General features: G+C 35.4%; 1 protein-coding gene across 5 annotated transcripts in view; it reads left to right on the top strand.

Annotated features, from left to right (window-relative positions):
- LOC108905446 (brain tumor protein) overlaps nucleotides 1–14,297 on the top strand; it is a 214,609-nt gene extending 200,312 nt beyond the window's left edge. For 4 of the 5 annotated variants that reach the window (XM_018708308.1, XM_023453935.1, XM_018708307.2 and 1 more), the window contains one exon: nucleotides 10,293–14,297. In XM_018708308.1, the coding sequence (XP_018563824.1) occupies nucleotides 10,312–12,768 (2,457 nt within the window). In that variant the 5' untranslated portion in view covers nucleotides 10,293–10,311 and the 3' untranslated portion in view covers nucleotides 12,769–14,297. Of the gene's footprint in view, nucleotides 1–2,097; nucleotides 2,402–10,292 lie in introns of those variants that run through there. The other variant, XM_018708311.2, reaches the window with a different exon arrangement.
- Nucleotides 14,298–16,284: the final 1,987 nt, after the last annotated feature.

Genomic DNA, 16,284 nt, shown 5'->3' with positions numbered 1-16,284 from the left:
TAGCGCCATCTCGCGGCCGGTTTTAGAGTCAACGGCCACGTGTAGGTATTGTTACACCGCGTCCATATCTCGGTACTTTTTGTCACCTGCAAGTCTGACAGAATAAAAATGAGGGTATTAATCAGCTTGAAAAATGACGTGATATCTTCACTGGAACCGTTTTTTGGTTTAATTCATCTTATTAATTATTTAGGTATTGCTGAAAGAATAAGCAACGCAGGTAAGGTAAGGTAGGTGTCTATTCCAAATAAATATAGGACGTAATGTTTAATCAATCGAAAAATATAATACCTTTTAATATAATTTCACTGATATAGGCATGTTTTCATTTCTGGATGTCGATTATGAGCTATTTCACGAAATATTATCATTATCCAAATTGAACCGTATTTAAATAAATGACACCATCTTTATCTAATAACGCAGGTATATCTATTACTCGTAGGTAATAATACGTACGTAGTTATTAGGTATTTATACAGGGTGAATTAGCTTCCATAGCTTCCTTGGATGAAAATAAACCAATTTGAATCAAGTTACTTTAGGACAATCTTGCTTAGATACCTAAAGCATAGAGGTTTCTAAGTTTTAATTTTCTACCATATTTTTTATTAAAAACAATACAGAAAAAAATTTCGATTTTTGCCTCATTTTCCAGTTAGGATCTAAGTATAATTAAATTTCATCTTTTCTGCTCTTATTGAAATATTTCTTATGATTCCTTTCAATTTACATCTATTCAAAAGGCAACACTTCTAAATTTGATTTCGCAGAATCTTATTCTCTTAAACATTAATACTTGAATAGAGATAAGTTAGCGCATGATATAAGCTTTTATATATTCATCTTCGACTATCCCTAGAATTCCGCTATACCAATTTTTATTGAAATATTTTTAAAAGTGAAATAAAAGAAATTTTTCAAAGGCCTATAATGTTTTATTGAAGAGAAATTGTAAAATCAATGTATTTTCATTGAAGGAAACTACCATTGAAGTATTGGCTTACTCGCTTCACCAAACACCCTGTGTATTTGTAGGCACATGGAACAAGGCTGTAATATTTTAACTTCACTTATAAAAAATTGTCAAGTGCTGATACTCTTCCGTCTTCCAATTCAGAAGCTTAAATAAATTAAAAGAAAATGAAAAAATTATTAAAATTTCTTATAAAAAGTTTCCGTTTGATCCAATAAATGAGTTTCCCTTTATTTTTTAATTGGAAGAGGTGATTTACATACAAATTAATTCCCCTTGCGCATTCTGCTTTAAATCCACGCCGAGAATATTAGCAGCTGTAATTACAGTTTCAAATAATGATTATATTCCTGAGATGAAATAAATTGAATCGTGAATTGCCCTTAACGAACCAATTGTTTATGAAAGAAAATTAAAAAATGGAGCGGATGTTATTGAAACAAGTTATCTATATCCATCATGTTATCTTGATAATCCAATATAGGCATTACGTATCCTAAATACCCTAAGTACCATTACTATATCTGTGGGAAAATTCCATATTATGCGAATTTAAAATGTAAAAATGAATAGTTTTCATTTAAAAATGTAAAACAGAATTGGTAGGTTTATTTATTATTAATTTGCATTAATGAATATATTGTGTTACGTTATTTGTAATTTATCAGTTGGATATACCAGAAGAACGTGTTAAATATATTCCAACCGACTTCTCAACAGTTTCTCCGTCCGTCTGTTAATTTTGGCGGCACCGTCGCCAAATTTTAGCGCCAAATCAGTCGGGGGCAAAAACAAGAAACGTGTAACCTCAACTCGCTCTAATAGCATTACCCTAAACTAAAAAATTAAGCTAGCTAGCAACTATAAATTGGTCACTTGGTCCATAAAATTATACCGATATGGCCCCTGCTTGCATCGCTCAGAAATAAAAAGGGTGGCGTACAGGATATAGGGTGGCGTTGGAAGGGCGAGGGGAGACTTCCCTTCCAGTCCCTGGTTTCTGACTAGTCCTTATTTTATTATAACATCTGCCGTTGATATAGGCGGGAGGTCTAAGCGTTACGCCAGCTAGGTCTGTTTAGTCTTTGGTTTGGCTTTAGTAGTCAGTCGTTAGTCGGAGTTCATCGTATGGGCCGTGTAGCGTGTTAGTTGAAATTTAGTTGTAGTGTGGAGTGTGGAATCGAAACAAACGAACTTTGTGATAAAATACGGATGTTCAGTGTACAACAGTGGCGAAAAATAGTACGTTAACGAATTTTTGTAACTGTTTTATGTAGTATGTAATTAATGTAAGTAGGTACTTGTCAACGGTTTGGAATTTTGCGCGCGATTCTAATTGAATGTGTTTCGTTTTGTAAACAATATACGACAGTGTACAACAGAGGATTACATTACTAACTGATCCACTACAGGGAAGCAGAAAAAGTAAATAACTTTTAATTATTTTGACTTGTTAGAAGTTTGTTTGAGTTGCTTTTCCTTTCCTTTGTCTGTGGGATTGAATAATTGAGATTATGTGTCGAGGTTAGAAATGATTTTGTAAACGTTTCCGTTTATACAACCGCATTGAATACGAATTACAATTTAATATCTAATCTGGCTGGTGGTTCATCCAATTCGACATTTATTTTAGAAAGTATAAAGAACGTTTTGTTTCTGCCTCAGACTTGTACTCTCCTGCGATGCTGAGGAGCTGAGGGCATTACCTTACAACAAAAAAATCTTGCCTCTCGTCTCGACCTTGAATCAGTACATTCTTCCCGCACTGCATAGGTAATACAAACGCGTTCTGGAATATTTTCCAGGCCGCAGATGAGCCTTTTATTACCAGTCTCCTCAGCACGATCTTGATTTTCGTAGTTTTAAAAATATGTTTGAGGGAATATTGTTATTAATTTCTTAATAGGTAATTCTTGTTTTAATTTAAGAAGGTAGATATTTTAAAATATGACGAATCGATAATTTGAAAACTACTTTTGAATTCAACCGTTCAGTGAAAAGTCGTTGACCTGTAACACCAACGACACTGGCTTTTCACCGCAATAAAAATACGTTTTTCTTCCTAGTTCGTTGTAAAATTGTAAAAAATTGTTCTGCAATTTTACAATTATGTGTCGCTTAAAATTAAAGGAACTAATATTTTAACTTTTATGCTCCAGTATGCATCAAATACCTATCAGATAGATAATAAAAAATGTGGTAGGTACTGTAATAATTTGATACCGGAAAATCGTATGATTTTTTAGACTATTTTGATTTTAATATTACATAAATAATTAGATTCTACAACACTTCTGTAAAACCAACTTTTAAACGTTATAAGGAAAGTGAAAATCATGTGTAAAAAATTGCTCAATTCACTGCAATCTATAATACAATTTCTTATTTTTAAATAAAGCAAACACGACCTTAAAATTATTATTTTAAGAGGAATTCACATATCACCGATATCAGCGACTGTTACTTCCTCAAACAAACCAGAAAGAGAGATCTCCGAATTGTTTGATAACTTTATCAACACTTGTTTGTCGTCTCTCTCCACCTTTTCGTCGCTTATCAAGGCTGAATTTATACAAAAAAAAATGGAAATTATCTTCGTCGTGAGGTCATTATTTTTTTAAACTAAAAATTTTCTTATATTAAGAGGTATTTATAACTGTCAAGTTTTTGTTGCATTAAAGTGGTAGGTAGTTATAATTTTTTTGAAAAATGGCAAATACATAGTGTTACAAATTTCTCGAGAACTTATTTTTGAAGAATATTCCTAAGAACGAACGAAAATTTAAAAAACTATCACAATTATGTAGATACTAATATTGTCGCTACTATTAAAGTTGAATTTTCAGTTATTTTATTAAGTAACCAAAATATTACAGTTAATAAAACACAAGTGTAATACTTATTTTAAGTGACATTCATGTGAGAAAGATTCTCAGATGACTTAGATAAGTAACTTCATGGTGTTTTTTCTGAAATATAACATTTACCAATTCTCTCTTTGGATATATCAATATCAAATTTCTTGACTGCCTGTTTCAGAATCTTGTAAAAACGCATAATCAAGATGCAAAACTGCTTATAATTAATTGTTATATTAATAACGTGGATATCGTGTTTCCTGTTGTTACCAAGATAAATGTTAAATGCAAATATAAAATTTACATCTTTTTGTTAATATTCATGGTATAAGTCATCCTGAAATGTGTTCAATGCATTACTTCCTGTCAAAAAAACTTTTTTCATTGCAAAGTTTAATTTCTTAGAAAGTTCGAGAGTCATCGCCTTGGTATTCAGGCTTCGTTGATTTCGTCATAGTAAGTATGTAATATCTCATAACAGGATTTTTATAAGCAACATTACATTGGAATTGAGTATTAGTAATTTTTAGATTTGTCAAAGTTTAGAGATTGCCTTGATCAAACTATGGACAAAAATAATAGTACTCTTAACTATTATTAATTACACTGAAATTTAAATGAACTAGGTCCTGATTGAATTGACACTATTTTAGAAGCTACTTAATTTTATTTTGAAAATAACGACACTACGAGCTGAGGCATATGTAGTTTTATCTATTACCATTTTTAGCTCGGAAATATCGCAGATGTTTCTAACAGCTGCTGTGTTACACCCACGACTCGAACAAATACAATGTGAGCCAAAAAAATTGTTCAAAGCTTCCTGCTTATAACGTACCTACCCCACAATTTTATTATTTTTACAGAAGCCATTCCTCGAGAGACTCGAATGAAATTTTCATTATTCCGTATTGTTCTTTCGTGTCTTAATTTTCCAATTGATATAAGTTAATTATTCCAGTCCACTCTATATGATATGAAATGTTTAAGTAATTTATATCTGTAGTGCACAAGCAGTCTTTGCATTAGGTCATCATTTAACTCTCTCTTGGACGTTCATTTAAAGATTTTGTAGCATTCTTGTTATGCAATATAATTACCATATTTATTATATACATGTGTTTGTAAAAGCAGCCGTTCATCATGAAAGTTTATTTAATACTGTTGGATAATCCTTTATTTGTTAAGTTATTTGATAGTGTTGAGTTACCTACAAGAATTTCTCCAGGTGGGTATTTGTTGTGTATTTCGACATCGTATAGGTATATGTTTAATCTGACAAAATGAAAAATGATAGATTAGATACGGTTGGAATGCCCAAAATTTTAGAAATTCATTACAGTCAATCATCATTGTGGCTGTAATGAAAAGAAAACCTCCGAGGTTTAGTCTTCATTTTTATGCAACCTGTTATACGCCTGTTTTAAAGATGTTAGGAAAAATGTAGCGACATTTTTAGTAAACAGTGCAATCCAAGCACTTCTTGTTTAATAAATTATTAAATTAGCGCAGAGACACCCGCTGGGCGCGTTATCCGCCCTTTGCCTGTGTGCAATGCAGTTTAGCAAATGGTTCGATATCCTCTAGTCGTACTGCGTCATTACATACCTGTTGCCAAGCTTTTAGTTTGTAAATCGGAAAGGCTTGAATGGGCAGTTTCTTTGCTTTGAAAATATACTGGATATATACCTATCGGATTATCGATCGTCGGTTTTATATTCATGAATGTGTATTTTTACGGATAATGAAAAAATATTTCTCCGTCCATTGTCTCGCCGCGTTTTGTTTTATGGAACGTTTTATGTACGTTACTCGATGAATTTTTACATCGAGGGTAATTTGTTAATGGATGGTTTGCATAAAAATCGTTTCTCCCAATTATTTATTAATGAATATCGTTCCAAATAAAATTGAATCCGAAGTGTAGGGACAATTTTTACACCGTTTATTTACTAACAAAACATGTTTTGTTCGTAACGGTAAAATTTACTCTTCGATCTGTCGCACAAGACTATTGTGTCAATGTTCTTTAAATTGTTACATTAATTATTTCAATTTGTGAGGTACTTATGTGTTTTCAGTTGACAATTAGTTATGATGTAGTTTGCTAGATATTGCTGGCTGACTTCAATTTAATAGGAAATTAGGAAACGTAGTTTCCACTTCATATAAGCATACACCTCGACATCTCGACAAACACTATTCTTTCTGATAATTTACTCGAGTTGTTGATGTTAAATCGATAAATGTTTCTTATTACATTTATATCAAATTTTCTCCATGAACATTTCTTAAAAAAGTATTGAATACAAAAAATATCCATTTATGTTGAACACAATAAATTGTTAAGTAATTTTTCAATTTTTCCTTTGTCAACAATTTTTTTTACGTCCGTTCGTTTACGTTCGAAACTTTCAAGTCAAATTATCTTGTTTGTGAGCTTTTCTGCAGAATTACCAATATATCTTGATATTACATCATGTTTTCGTTCAGAAGTAAACGGTACGTCGATCAAAAGCAATATATGAATATGTATATTTGGTTTTGTTTAATCAGTTTCTAGTTTAGCACACACACACAATTTTAACTTACATACTAACTTTTTATTGTTGCCGCTAACCATTAGTAAAATTATTTTATGCACAATAATAATCCACAAATTTTAAATAAAAAAATTGTTCACCAAATACACAAAGCAAAAACAAATATAAACATTTTAGTGATCAAAGTTTAAAACAGGTATAAATAAAGTCTCTAGATTGACACTAGGTATGAAGTAGACAATAGTCATTTTCTAATCGGCTTACCTACGTAAGTTGTCAATATATACAAATAACAAAAGTAATAACGTAACAATTACTCTAACAATTAAATGTGACAGAACGTGTAAAAGCGACAAACTGACGAGACTAACAGACCATTCTCAAGTAAAGGCGAATTTACACGATGCAATTTAGATGTACATCCAGAATGATTCATCTTAGGTGAAACCGATAGTGAAAAGGCAGAACTGTTTATCTTGGATGAAATGTTGATGAAACGTTGTTTACATTGTTTCATCTTTGATGAATCATCCTCGATGTACATCCAAATTGCATCGTGTAAATTCGCCTTAAGCTGGTAGTATCCATTAGATAATGAATAAAGCAAGTATCAAACTACCAAATTTTCATAAAATTTGTTTAATCAAGATTGAAAACGTCATTTTGATGGCACGAAAGTTGATGGAAATCAGACAGTCTGATCATTCGCAGCAGCCGACGTGATCTAGTTTGTTTATTGTCTTTGATGTACGTATTATTAACATGTTATAATAACATGTAAAAAATTGTTTGATTATATGAAGACGATCAGGACACGGAGTTGTTTTAAACTTTGAAGTTATTTGATCATTGCGACTGACATCTTCCTCGTTGCGGGGTAATTTGTCGTGAGTTGATGAAGGTATGAGGAAGCTTCCACTTTGTATTAGGGAAGTTTACATTGATCGGCGTTTCAAACATAACAAAATATGCCATCATAAACAAATTTCTGTTGACATATTCTGTTTTCGACATATTTATTTTTTGTAACTACTGAGGTTATGGTGAATTGGTACTTAAAAACTAACTTATGTGGGAAGGGTTTATTAAACTAGGGAGCCATAAAACTACTCAAATAACGTTTTATTTTGGCAATCTCTATACAATTCAATTAGACGTCATTTTCTTCCATAACTCATGGAGACTACACAAGGAGTCCGAAGTCCATGTAAACAAATATTTTACCAAATTAAGAGGGCGCTAGTGTCCCATATGTACCGTTTAGAGAGGGGAGATAAAAATAGCGGCAGTTTTTATTTACTACTATAAAAACAAATTTCAATAATTATTGACTTCTAGTTTTTAGGTTAGTATACTATCTATACCTTTCCGATATATCATTATAAAATAAAATTGGTTATTTGCTTACTTCACTCGTATTTATTATGCTACATTCACTTCGGTACACATAGAACACTAGCGACACCCCAACTTCTGCCATTTCTTGGACAAATTTTGTCAATTTTCCCGTACGAGTTCGTGCTCCTTGTCTAGTCTCTCTGTCACTAAACAGATCCTCTCCTTTTGATGCCATGGAACCATAGATCAATGGAACTACGGAATCGTTTGACATTTAACCCGCTAATATTTAAATTTAAAAAATAGTGATTACACTTAGTACTTAAACATTACAAAAAAATCAAGATTATTTGCAGATATATTTTAGCCTTTCAGGGCTAGTTCATGTTAAAACGAAATTCGCAGATTATGTTAACTTATGTTTCAAAGTTGGCGATTTTGCCCCATAATGACAGTTGATTGCTGTTACATCGATTGCACCTGTCTACCTCAAAATGGTGATTTGACATACCTAAGTCAGTTTATGCTATTTATCAAAATAACTACTAAAATATAAAATTGTTGCTGATTTTAGATCAAAACAGCATTAATTTTTAATAAGCGCTTCAAAATGCACAAAAATTAACTGAAAACTCAAGCTTATATTTCAAGTTGGCAAAACGGCAGTTGATTGCGGCATTTTAACAATATCTAGGGAGTTTATTTTCAAATGCCTATAACAACATTTCGATGTAAGTTCCCTGCATCGTAATTAATCACATTTTTCATTATTCGTCCACGGATAGCGTTGTAATCTTTATTAAAGCGCTATTTTATGTTAACATTAAATAGTTGCAGATTTCTGTTTTGTTAAGGGCATGTTTCAGCATTTTGGTGAATCCCCGTACTTGCCAATAATAATGGCCATTTCATTTGAAGTAGCCTCATAACGTTTCAATTTACGTTCGCACAATGCGCAACATATTTAACGGCAGACAATAGAATTGTTTGCGCTCGTTCATTGGCATTCGGAAGTTATTGTCTTCCTGTGGAGATGAGCGCCGCCGTTTCCTCCAGAAGGATCTTCCTGTAAAAACAAAACGCATAGTAGACATTAGTCTGGCTAGGCCAGCCACCTTGTTGCAGCAATAATTCAAGTGGGGTTGCAACCCTCACTCCGTTGCTTGGCAACAGGCATTCGTCCCCTCGTCGGCACATCGATCGCTCACCCTCCCACCCCGCCAGACTAGTCTAAACACTCGCCCCCTCACGAATTGACAGCCCCCGCGGTGCATTCTCCGCCACCACCTCTGATTCATCGCCGCTTCGGTTTCCGAAAGGGACGACGGTATGAATAACGGACCCGATCCCGATCCTCAAATCGTTCGTTGCCCTTGTTGCTCTGGAACGGAGTATCTGTCGCCGTTTCTCATCGATAAACCCTTAAACCGCGATTTTTCGTATTATTTCTTAAAAATAACAAAATCGAGCACACTATCTAAGTATACTAGGCAATTTTTAAAACTTATGGGGTGTATTTTTTTTTTCGTGTAAGCAGCCCCAAAAAAGTTATACAAAATACCCATTTACGAATTTGACAGCACTCAAATATGACTGTTGAATCCACAGACATCCTTTAGAAAATCGTTTATAGTTTATTATAGTGAGCGAATTTTCGTGTGTAGTAGCAAAGAAAAAAAATTGGAGCTATTTTCAAAATTTGCAATGTCTTACCCATATAAAATTAATAAAACGTTTTCAACTTCAAATGTATTCAAGTTTGACTTTAAAATTCGTTTGTAGTAACGTTAATTTCGTATTTAGTTCCAAAATTTAACTGTTCACTATAATCCATTCTATCTAAAATTGTTTGTAGTAGCATTAAAACAACTATGTATCATAATTTATAAGAATTGAAAACAAAATCTTAATTTTTAAGTCAGGTGCCAGATTCACATCTCTGATAACTTTCAAAATTGTTCCTTTGATAAATTTATAAGTTGTACCACAAACAGAACCATTAATTATTTCATACATCTCTGTTAAATTATCAAAATAATCACCTAGTCCTCGATACAAGGTGCAATTTACATATTTTTCACCAATTTAGTCACGTTTAAAATAATTTTTTGTCACAACGACTAACAACTTCATAGTGTATGAGGAAAAGTTATTAAATATTGGGCTCGATATTAAGAACTTTAAGAACATTATAAGAATGGTTACGGAAATTATTTGTGCCCTACTTTTTTGTTCAATCTAACCTTCTTACTTTGTAATACATCTACTTGCCCACCAAATTGAGAATGGCTCTTTACAAAGAAAGCTTTTGGTGTTGATTTATATACATAGCTTCCAACCATGTATGTGTTCGTTCGAACTGCAGATTAGCCTTAATTACATTAGTACTAACTAGGAATTAAAAAAATATGGGGTAGAAGCACTTAGCACTTTTTGTAAAGAACATTCAAAAAATTTACCAACAGGTAGATCGTTATGAAGCAGCAACTGCTGTCATTTAATTACTTACTTTCCTTCACATTTAAAGTTTCTATTTTTTTGGCATTTGTCATGTACTGAATGTGTTTTTCTTTTCAGGGATGACGGGTAACTGAAGATGGCATCACCTACACCCTCAATAGAATCTTTACCAAGAGCTAATTCAATTGGATCGTTTGGTGACCAACACGACTACCTTTCCCTTTCTCCCCTAGCTGACTCGCCACTATCTGTCAGCGGCTCATCTCCACCGGTGAGCGATTCAGTAGACCGAGACAGCGACCCATCGGAACTTCATTGCCAGCAGTGCAGAGAACCCATCTCAGACCCCAAGCTTCTAGCTTGCTTCCATACGTTTTGCAATACTTGTCTCGAGAAGAATAAGCTTGTGTGTCCTCGTTGCAACTCTGAATCCATCGAAGGAATCCTCAACAGCCTTTTATTCAGTTCGGAGTCGAACACAGAATCCTTCCATTCCTCGTCTGTACGTTGCACCGGCTGCAAACACAAGAAACTAGACGCAGTAGCTCGCTGCGTAGACTGTGCCAACTACTTGTGCTCGAACTGCGTCATGGCACACCAATTCATGCACTGTTTTGAGGGCCACAGGGTCGTTAATCTGGCAGAGATCAAGGACGAACCTAAAAACGGTCTGATTCCCAACGGGAATATTAGCAATACGGAGAAAAGCATGATCTGTCCCAGACACAAATCGGAATTGCTAAAGTATTATTGTCGTACGTGCACTGTGCCGATCTGTAAGGAATGTCTGAACATGGACCACCCCGTTGGTCTGCACGAATACGAGCACATCAGTGAAGCTGCTCCCAAACAGATCGAAGCTATCCAGCATGCCGTGTCTGAAGCCAAAAGCAAAGCTACCGACATAAGGAACATTTTAAAGAACGTGGAACATGTCTCGAGCCGTTTGCAAGTGCAGTATCACAAGGCCCAAAACGAGATCAATGATACCTTCCTCTTTTATAGATCAATGCTGGAGGAAAGAAAGCAAGAGTTGCTAAAGGAGCTAGAAAGCGTGTTCAGCGCCAAACAAATATCATTGGGTGTTGCAACACAAAAGGGCCAAGAGACTGTAGAACAGATCTACAAAACCTGCGAATTTGTCGAGAGACTGAATAAATGTGCAAACGTTGTTGAAATTTTAATGTTTAGAAAATTATTAGACGCTAAATTGCAAGGTCTCTTGAACTACAACATAGATCAAAATGTTCAGTCTGCATGCGAACTTGAATTTGTGTCCAACTATCAAGCGATCCAAGTTGGTGTTCGAAACACTTTCGGATATGTCCGATCCAACTCAGAGCCCGTCGTGGGTCCAAGCAAACAACCTCCGATTGCCAGACCCACCGGCGGTGGCGGTTCAAGCTCGAGCGGCAGCAGCGTTAACGGTAGTTCGGGAAGCTTGAATGGTGGAATTCACTGTCCTTTCACTATGTCTGGTTCGAGCCAATCCACTTCCCCCTTCGAATCAAACATAATTAGCAAAAGATTCAGTAGTGCCAACAGTTTGGGTCCGTTTTCGACGACCATCGGTGATTTGAATCTCAATGGAATAAATCCTTATGAAAAGTGGTCCAATGGAGGGACGACCGACAGTATTTTCCAGAACGGGACGCCAGATCCCTATGCACTAACCAATGCAGCTCACAGCGATCCCATGCTAGACTTGACTACTAAACTCATGTCGACGGCAATCTTCCCACCTAAATCTCAAATTAAGCGACAAAAAATGATTTACCACTGCAAATTCGGCGAGTTTGGAGTGATGGAGGGCCAGTTCACAGAACCCAGTGGCGTAGCCGTGAACGCTCAAAATGACATTATAGTAGCGGATACGAATAATCATAGAATACAGATCTTTGACAAGGAAGGCAGATTTAAATTCCAATTTGGTGAATGTGGCAAACGCGATGGACAGTTGCTGTACCCCAACCGCGTCGCAGTTGTTCGTACTTCCGGAGATATAATCGTGACTGAACGGTCTCCGACGCACCAAATACAGATTTACAACCAATACGGTCAGTTCGTACGTAAATTCGGAGCAAACATTCTGCAACATCCTCGAGGTGTTACCGTGGACAATAAAGGACGTATCGTTGTGGTGGAATGCAAAGTTATGCGTGTTATAATTTTCGATCAAACCGGCGCAGTTCTACAGAAGTTCGGCTGCTCCAAACACCTAGAGTTTCCCAATGGTGTCGTCGTCAACGACAAGCAGGAGATATTCATCAGCGACAACCGGGCGCACTGCGTCAAAGTCTTCAGTTACGAAGGCGTGTACTTGCGTCAAATCGGCGGAGAGGGCATTACCAATTACCCGATCGGTGTGGGCATCAACGCCAATGGCGAGATCCTGATCGCCGACAATCACAACAACTTCAATCTGACAATTTTCACCCAAGACGGCCAGCTGGTATCTGCCCTGGAGAGCAAGGTGAAGCACGCGCAGTGTTTCGACGTTGCCCTCATGGATGACGGTTCTGTGGTTTTGGCAAGCAAGGACTACAGGCTCTACATTTATCGTTACGTGCAGGTGCCCCCCATTGGCCTGTAGACAATTTCAGGCAGGGTCTCCAGCCGCCATTCCCAACACTTTTTGTTGATGCATTTTTGAATGGAGTGGTCGGATGCTGGTCTGTTAACGTATTATTTTTTAAAGTTGTCAAAATTGTAACGATGTTTATCGTCATAGTTTTGTATTGTATTTCACATGTTGATATTTTTAATATAACGTTTGACGATTTGACGATGCGAAAGTTGGACGACGCCGTCGCTTGAGAAAACGGCCTGTTGCCAATGTTGAATGACCAAATCTATCAATTTTTAAAACAGGGATATTATTATTATTATTCAGATTAGAAATGTTATCCAAGCATCGCGTGGTGCCTGGGCCATTGTTGTAATTTAAATTGAGCAGTTTCCGATGATATGATCTATTTTAATATGCGTGTATGATGTTGTGTATGTTCTTAGAAATAGCGCCTTGTTGTTTGCGGGATGCCGCGTTGTTACGGACCCTAGTCAACCACGAACTGTACTTTGTATTAGCTCTTTTTTATTATTGTTCTCTATTTTATACCTTACCTGTGGATGTTTATATTATAAATATGACCACGTGCCGTGCCCTTTTTCCAGCCGCTCGGGCGACTCCGTTGCCGGCATTGTTTATGTTTATTTTTAGTTTTGTTATTATTATTATTCACATTTAATTTTAGTAAACGCAAGTGTGGTGCATGCAATATCTCTTCACCATCCCTTCTTATTTTTTTTTAAATAGTTGTAGTTTTTTTGTAGTAATATATTTGTTTGTTGATGCTGCCGAGTTTAAGATAGAGGATTCTGGCGTAACGCATGTGCGTCCGTGTTCCTGTGCCTTTGGGCCATTCAAGACTATTTACTTAGTAGCTAGGTTTTCGTTTAATTATTATTTTGTTACCCTCGAGACAAAATCACGGCCCTACTGTTCCCATAATTACCAGTGACATTTCAACGTGAAATTCAACTAAAATTTTAACTGTTGCTTAATTCACTTTATCCAAATTTTAATTTTTTGAATAAAATTGTTATTAAGTTGTTCGTATACTTTAATAATCATAACGTTCTTTTGTTTAATTTTTAATTTAACAGTATTTATAACTAATTCTCGACCAGGCGAGCAAACTCTGATTTTTGTCTCGATGGAACCGGTTTTTTTACAGTAATTTATATCTTATTATTATTTATATTATATAATTGTTGTTTTTTTTTGAGATCCGGAAGCGTCAATCGCATTTTCGCGAGGGCTGAGCGATCTCAATCCTAAATACCAGCCCTCTTGAAAAGTGCCGTGAGGCACCAGAATCTCTCCGATCGCCAACTTCCGGTGGCCGCCCGACAAGTGTTATATATTGTTTTTAGTGTCTTGTTCAGAGTGCACTCTATTTTTTCTATTGTTCTTAGACGTCCTCGGGCGGGCACCTCGAGGCTCCCGATCGCGACCGAAAGCTCCGGTGTAACACGACACTCAGTTTTTATTAATACATTTTTAAACTTGTTGTTATTATTATATATTAATTTAATGGTAAAATTGTTCTTAAATTAAATGTACATTGTTTTGTTTTTTCTTTGATTTTTTGTTGTAAATGCTTTTTTTAATGAATAATACCAATTCTTGCAGTTTTCAATTAGTTTTTTTTTATTTTATTTTTCTTTTTATTTTGCTAAATGTCCAGAACGAAATAAATGAGTCGGCACAAAAAGATCCGTTTCATTTAAAAAACAAAATCAAGTATTTGAGCAATAGAATGTCTCGAAGTAGAGTTGGATTTAAGTAATTTTTTTCATATGTGGCTCGACATCTTTTTGTGGCGTACGTTTTTCTGGACGTTTTACATTGGTGATAGCGCGCCCTCTCTTCTGAAATCCTTCTCCTCTTCCGAGTGACCACGACAACGAGCACGGCACGGCTGTTCACAGCCCTCTCTTTCTATATTGTACTTTTGTACTTAGAGCGTAAGTGTGATGATATTATTCCTTCGGGAAGGCTTGTGTAATGTTAAAATGTACTTTTTTGAACAATCTTCCTTGGGCCCAAATAAGCAAATCCTATATAATTAGTATAGGCATGTGTGATTTTTTTCGTATCATAGTCATTAGTATTAGTAGCGTAGTGGTAATGAATAAGATTAAGTAGGCAGTTCTCAGTAGGTCTGAGTTAAAGCATAAATACATTTTCGGTAAGACTGAATCAAACAACACATCTGTTCTGGTAACGAACTTCTTAGTGATAAAGCAAATGCAGAGCACCACTGAGTTGTGGCCAAGAATGCTGTATATTTTTAACGAATTTCACTTTTTAAAATTACAATTCTACAGATAAGAGGATTTCTCACACCCACATCTCCAGATATCAAGTCCATTTTCCGCAAACGCACAATTTTCGATTCTTGGTCTCAATTTTGGGGTCTGTCACTTGAAATATGTTACGTTTACCTTCATGTCAATTAATCTAGGGAACATAACTCTATTTAATTCAGGTGGAGCGTGTACATATATGTAGTTTCCTCTCTGTTCACAGCTCACTAACTGCACACTCCTTTAGCTTATTTGTTCGTTAGGCCAGGATAATTCCTATTTGCACTTTCACAACATATTCCTCAATTACTTGTAATTTTTTCTATATCTAGAATATCGAGAATTATGTTAAACATTTAAAATATTTTTAGCTGTAATTTCTCAGGTTACTCGCTATGCGTTTTGCTTGTGTGACTGTAATTTTTAAAACTATTTTAATTTCTAGTCATTACTTAAGTTTAGGTAGAAACTTTTAACAAAAAGTTACAAGTAACATGTACTCTCTATAGTTATGTAAGAAAGAAAAGTGTTAGTGAAGTCGAAGAATTTCCACGGGAACGTTTAAGAGACTTCATCGTTGATTTATAAGAGAGTTTATTTACTTTTAGCATACTCGTCCACCGTTTATCCTGGCTGACTCGAGATGCCCCGTTTGTCAGCGGCCGGCGCAAGTTTTCTAGTCCTGTTTGTTGTTCTCCTCCCAGAGGGGCCAATACACTCTCTGCACAATATCTGTTGTTAAACGCTGCATGGGTTGTTTCAAAAATAATTTTTATACGTATTTGCTCATGTTGTAGATGATTATTGTTGTGCACTGTTAAATGCGCCATGCCGCAATGTCCACTCTTGTAATCCCCGTTTGCGCTCGAACAGAACCTCTTTAACAGACTGTGATTATCGGAAATGCCTTCCCATACCCCGATGTTATCACTTTGCACTGATGGTGAAATGCTCCGAAGCGGTTCCAACTCACTCCACATAATTTGCAGACTTTCGGAAACAGGTACACAATCGAACAGTAACATTTTTCACATATTCTACTCGACACTCACTCGTTAATCGCTGGTTGCTGCATTTTCCACTACAAACAGTGTAGAACTCGATGGATGTAGACGAGAACAGACTCATTTCTGATATAAATATTTGGAATAGAAGTTAAAAAAAAACGTAACATTTGGTTTTCCAAAGTTAAAATACAAAATAAAAAAAATACTTTGTTTTGTTATCGATTCATTTC

Source organism: Anoplophora glabripennis, unplaced genomic scaffold, assembly GCF_000390285.2.
Source record: "Anoplophora glabripennis isolate ALB-LARVAE unplaced genomic scaffold, Agla_2.0 scaffold42, whole genome shotgun sequence".
NCBI lineage: Eukaryota > Metazoa > Arthropoda > Insecta > Coleoptera > Cerambycidae > Anoplophora > Anoplophora glabripennis.
This window is presented reverse-complemented; position numbering and strand designations above follow the sequence as displayed.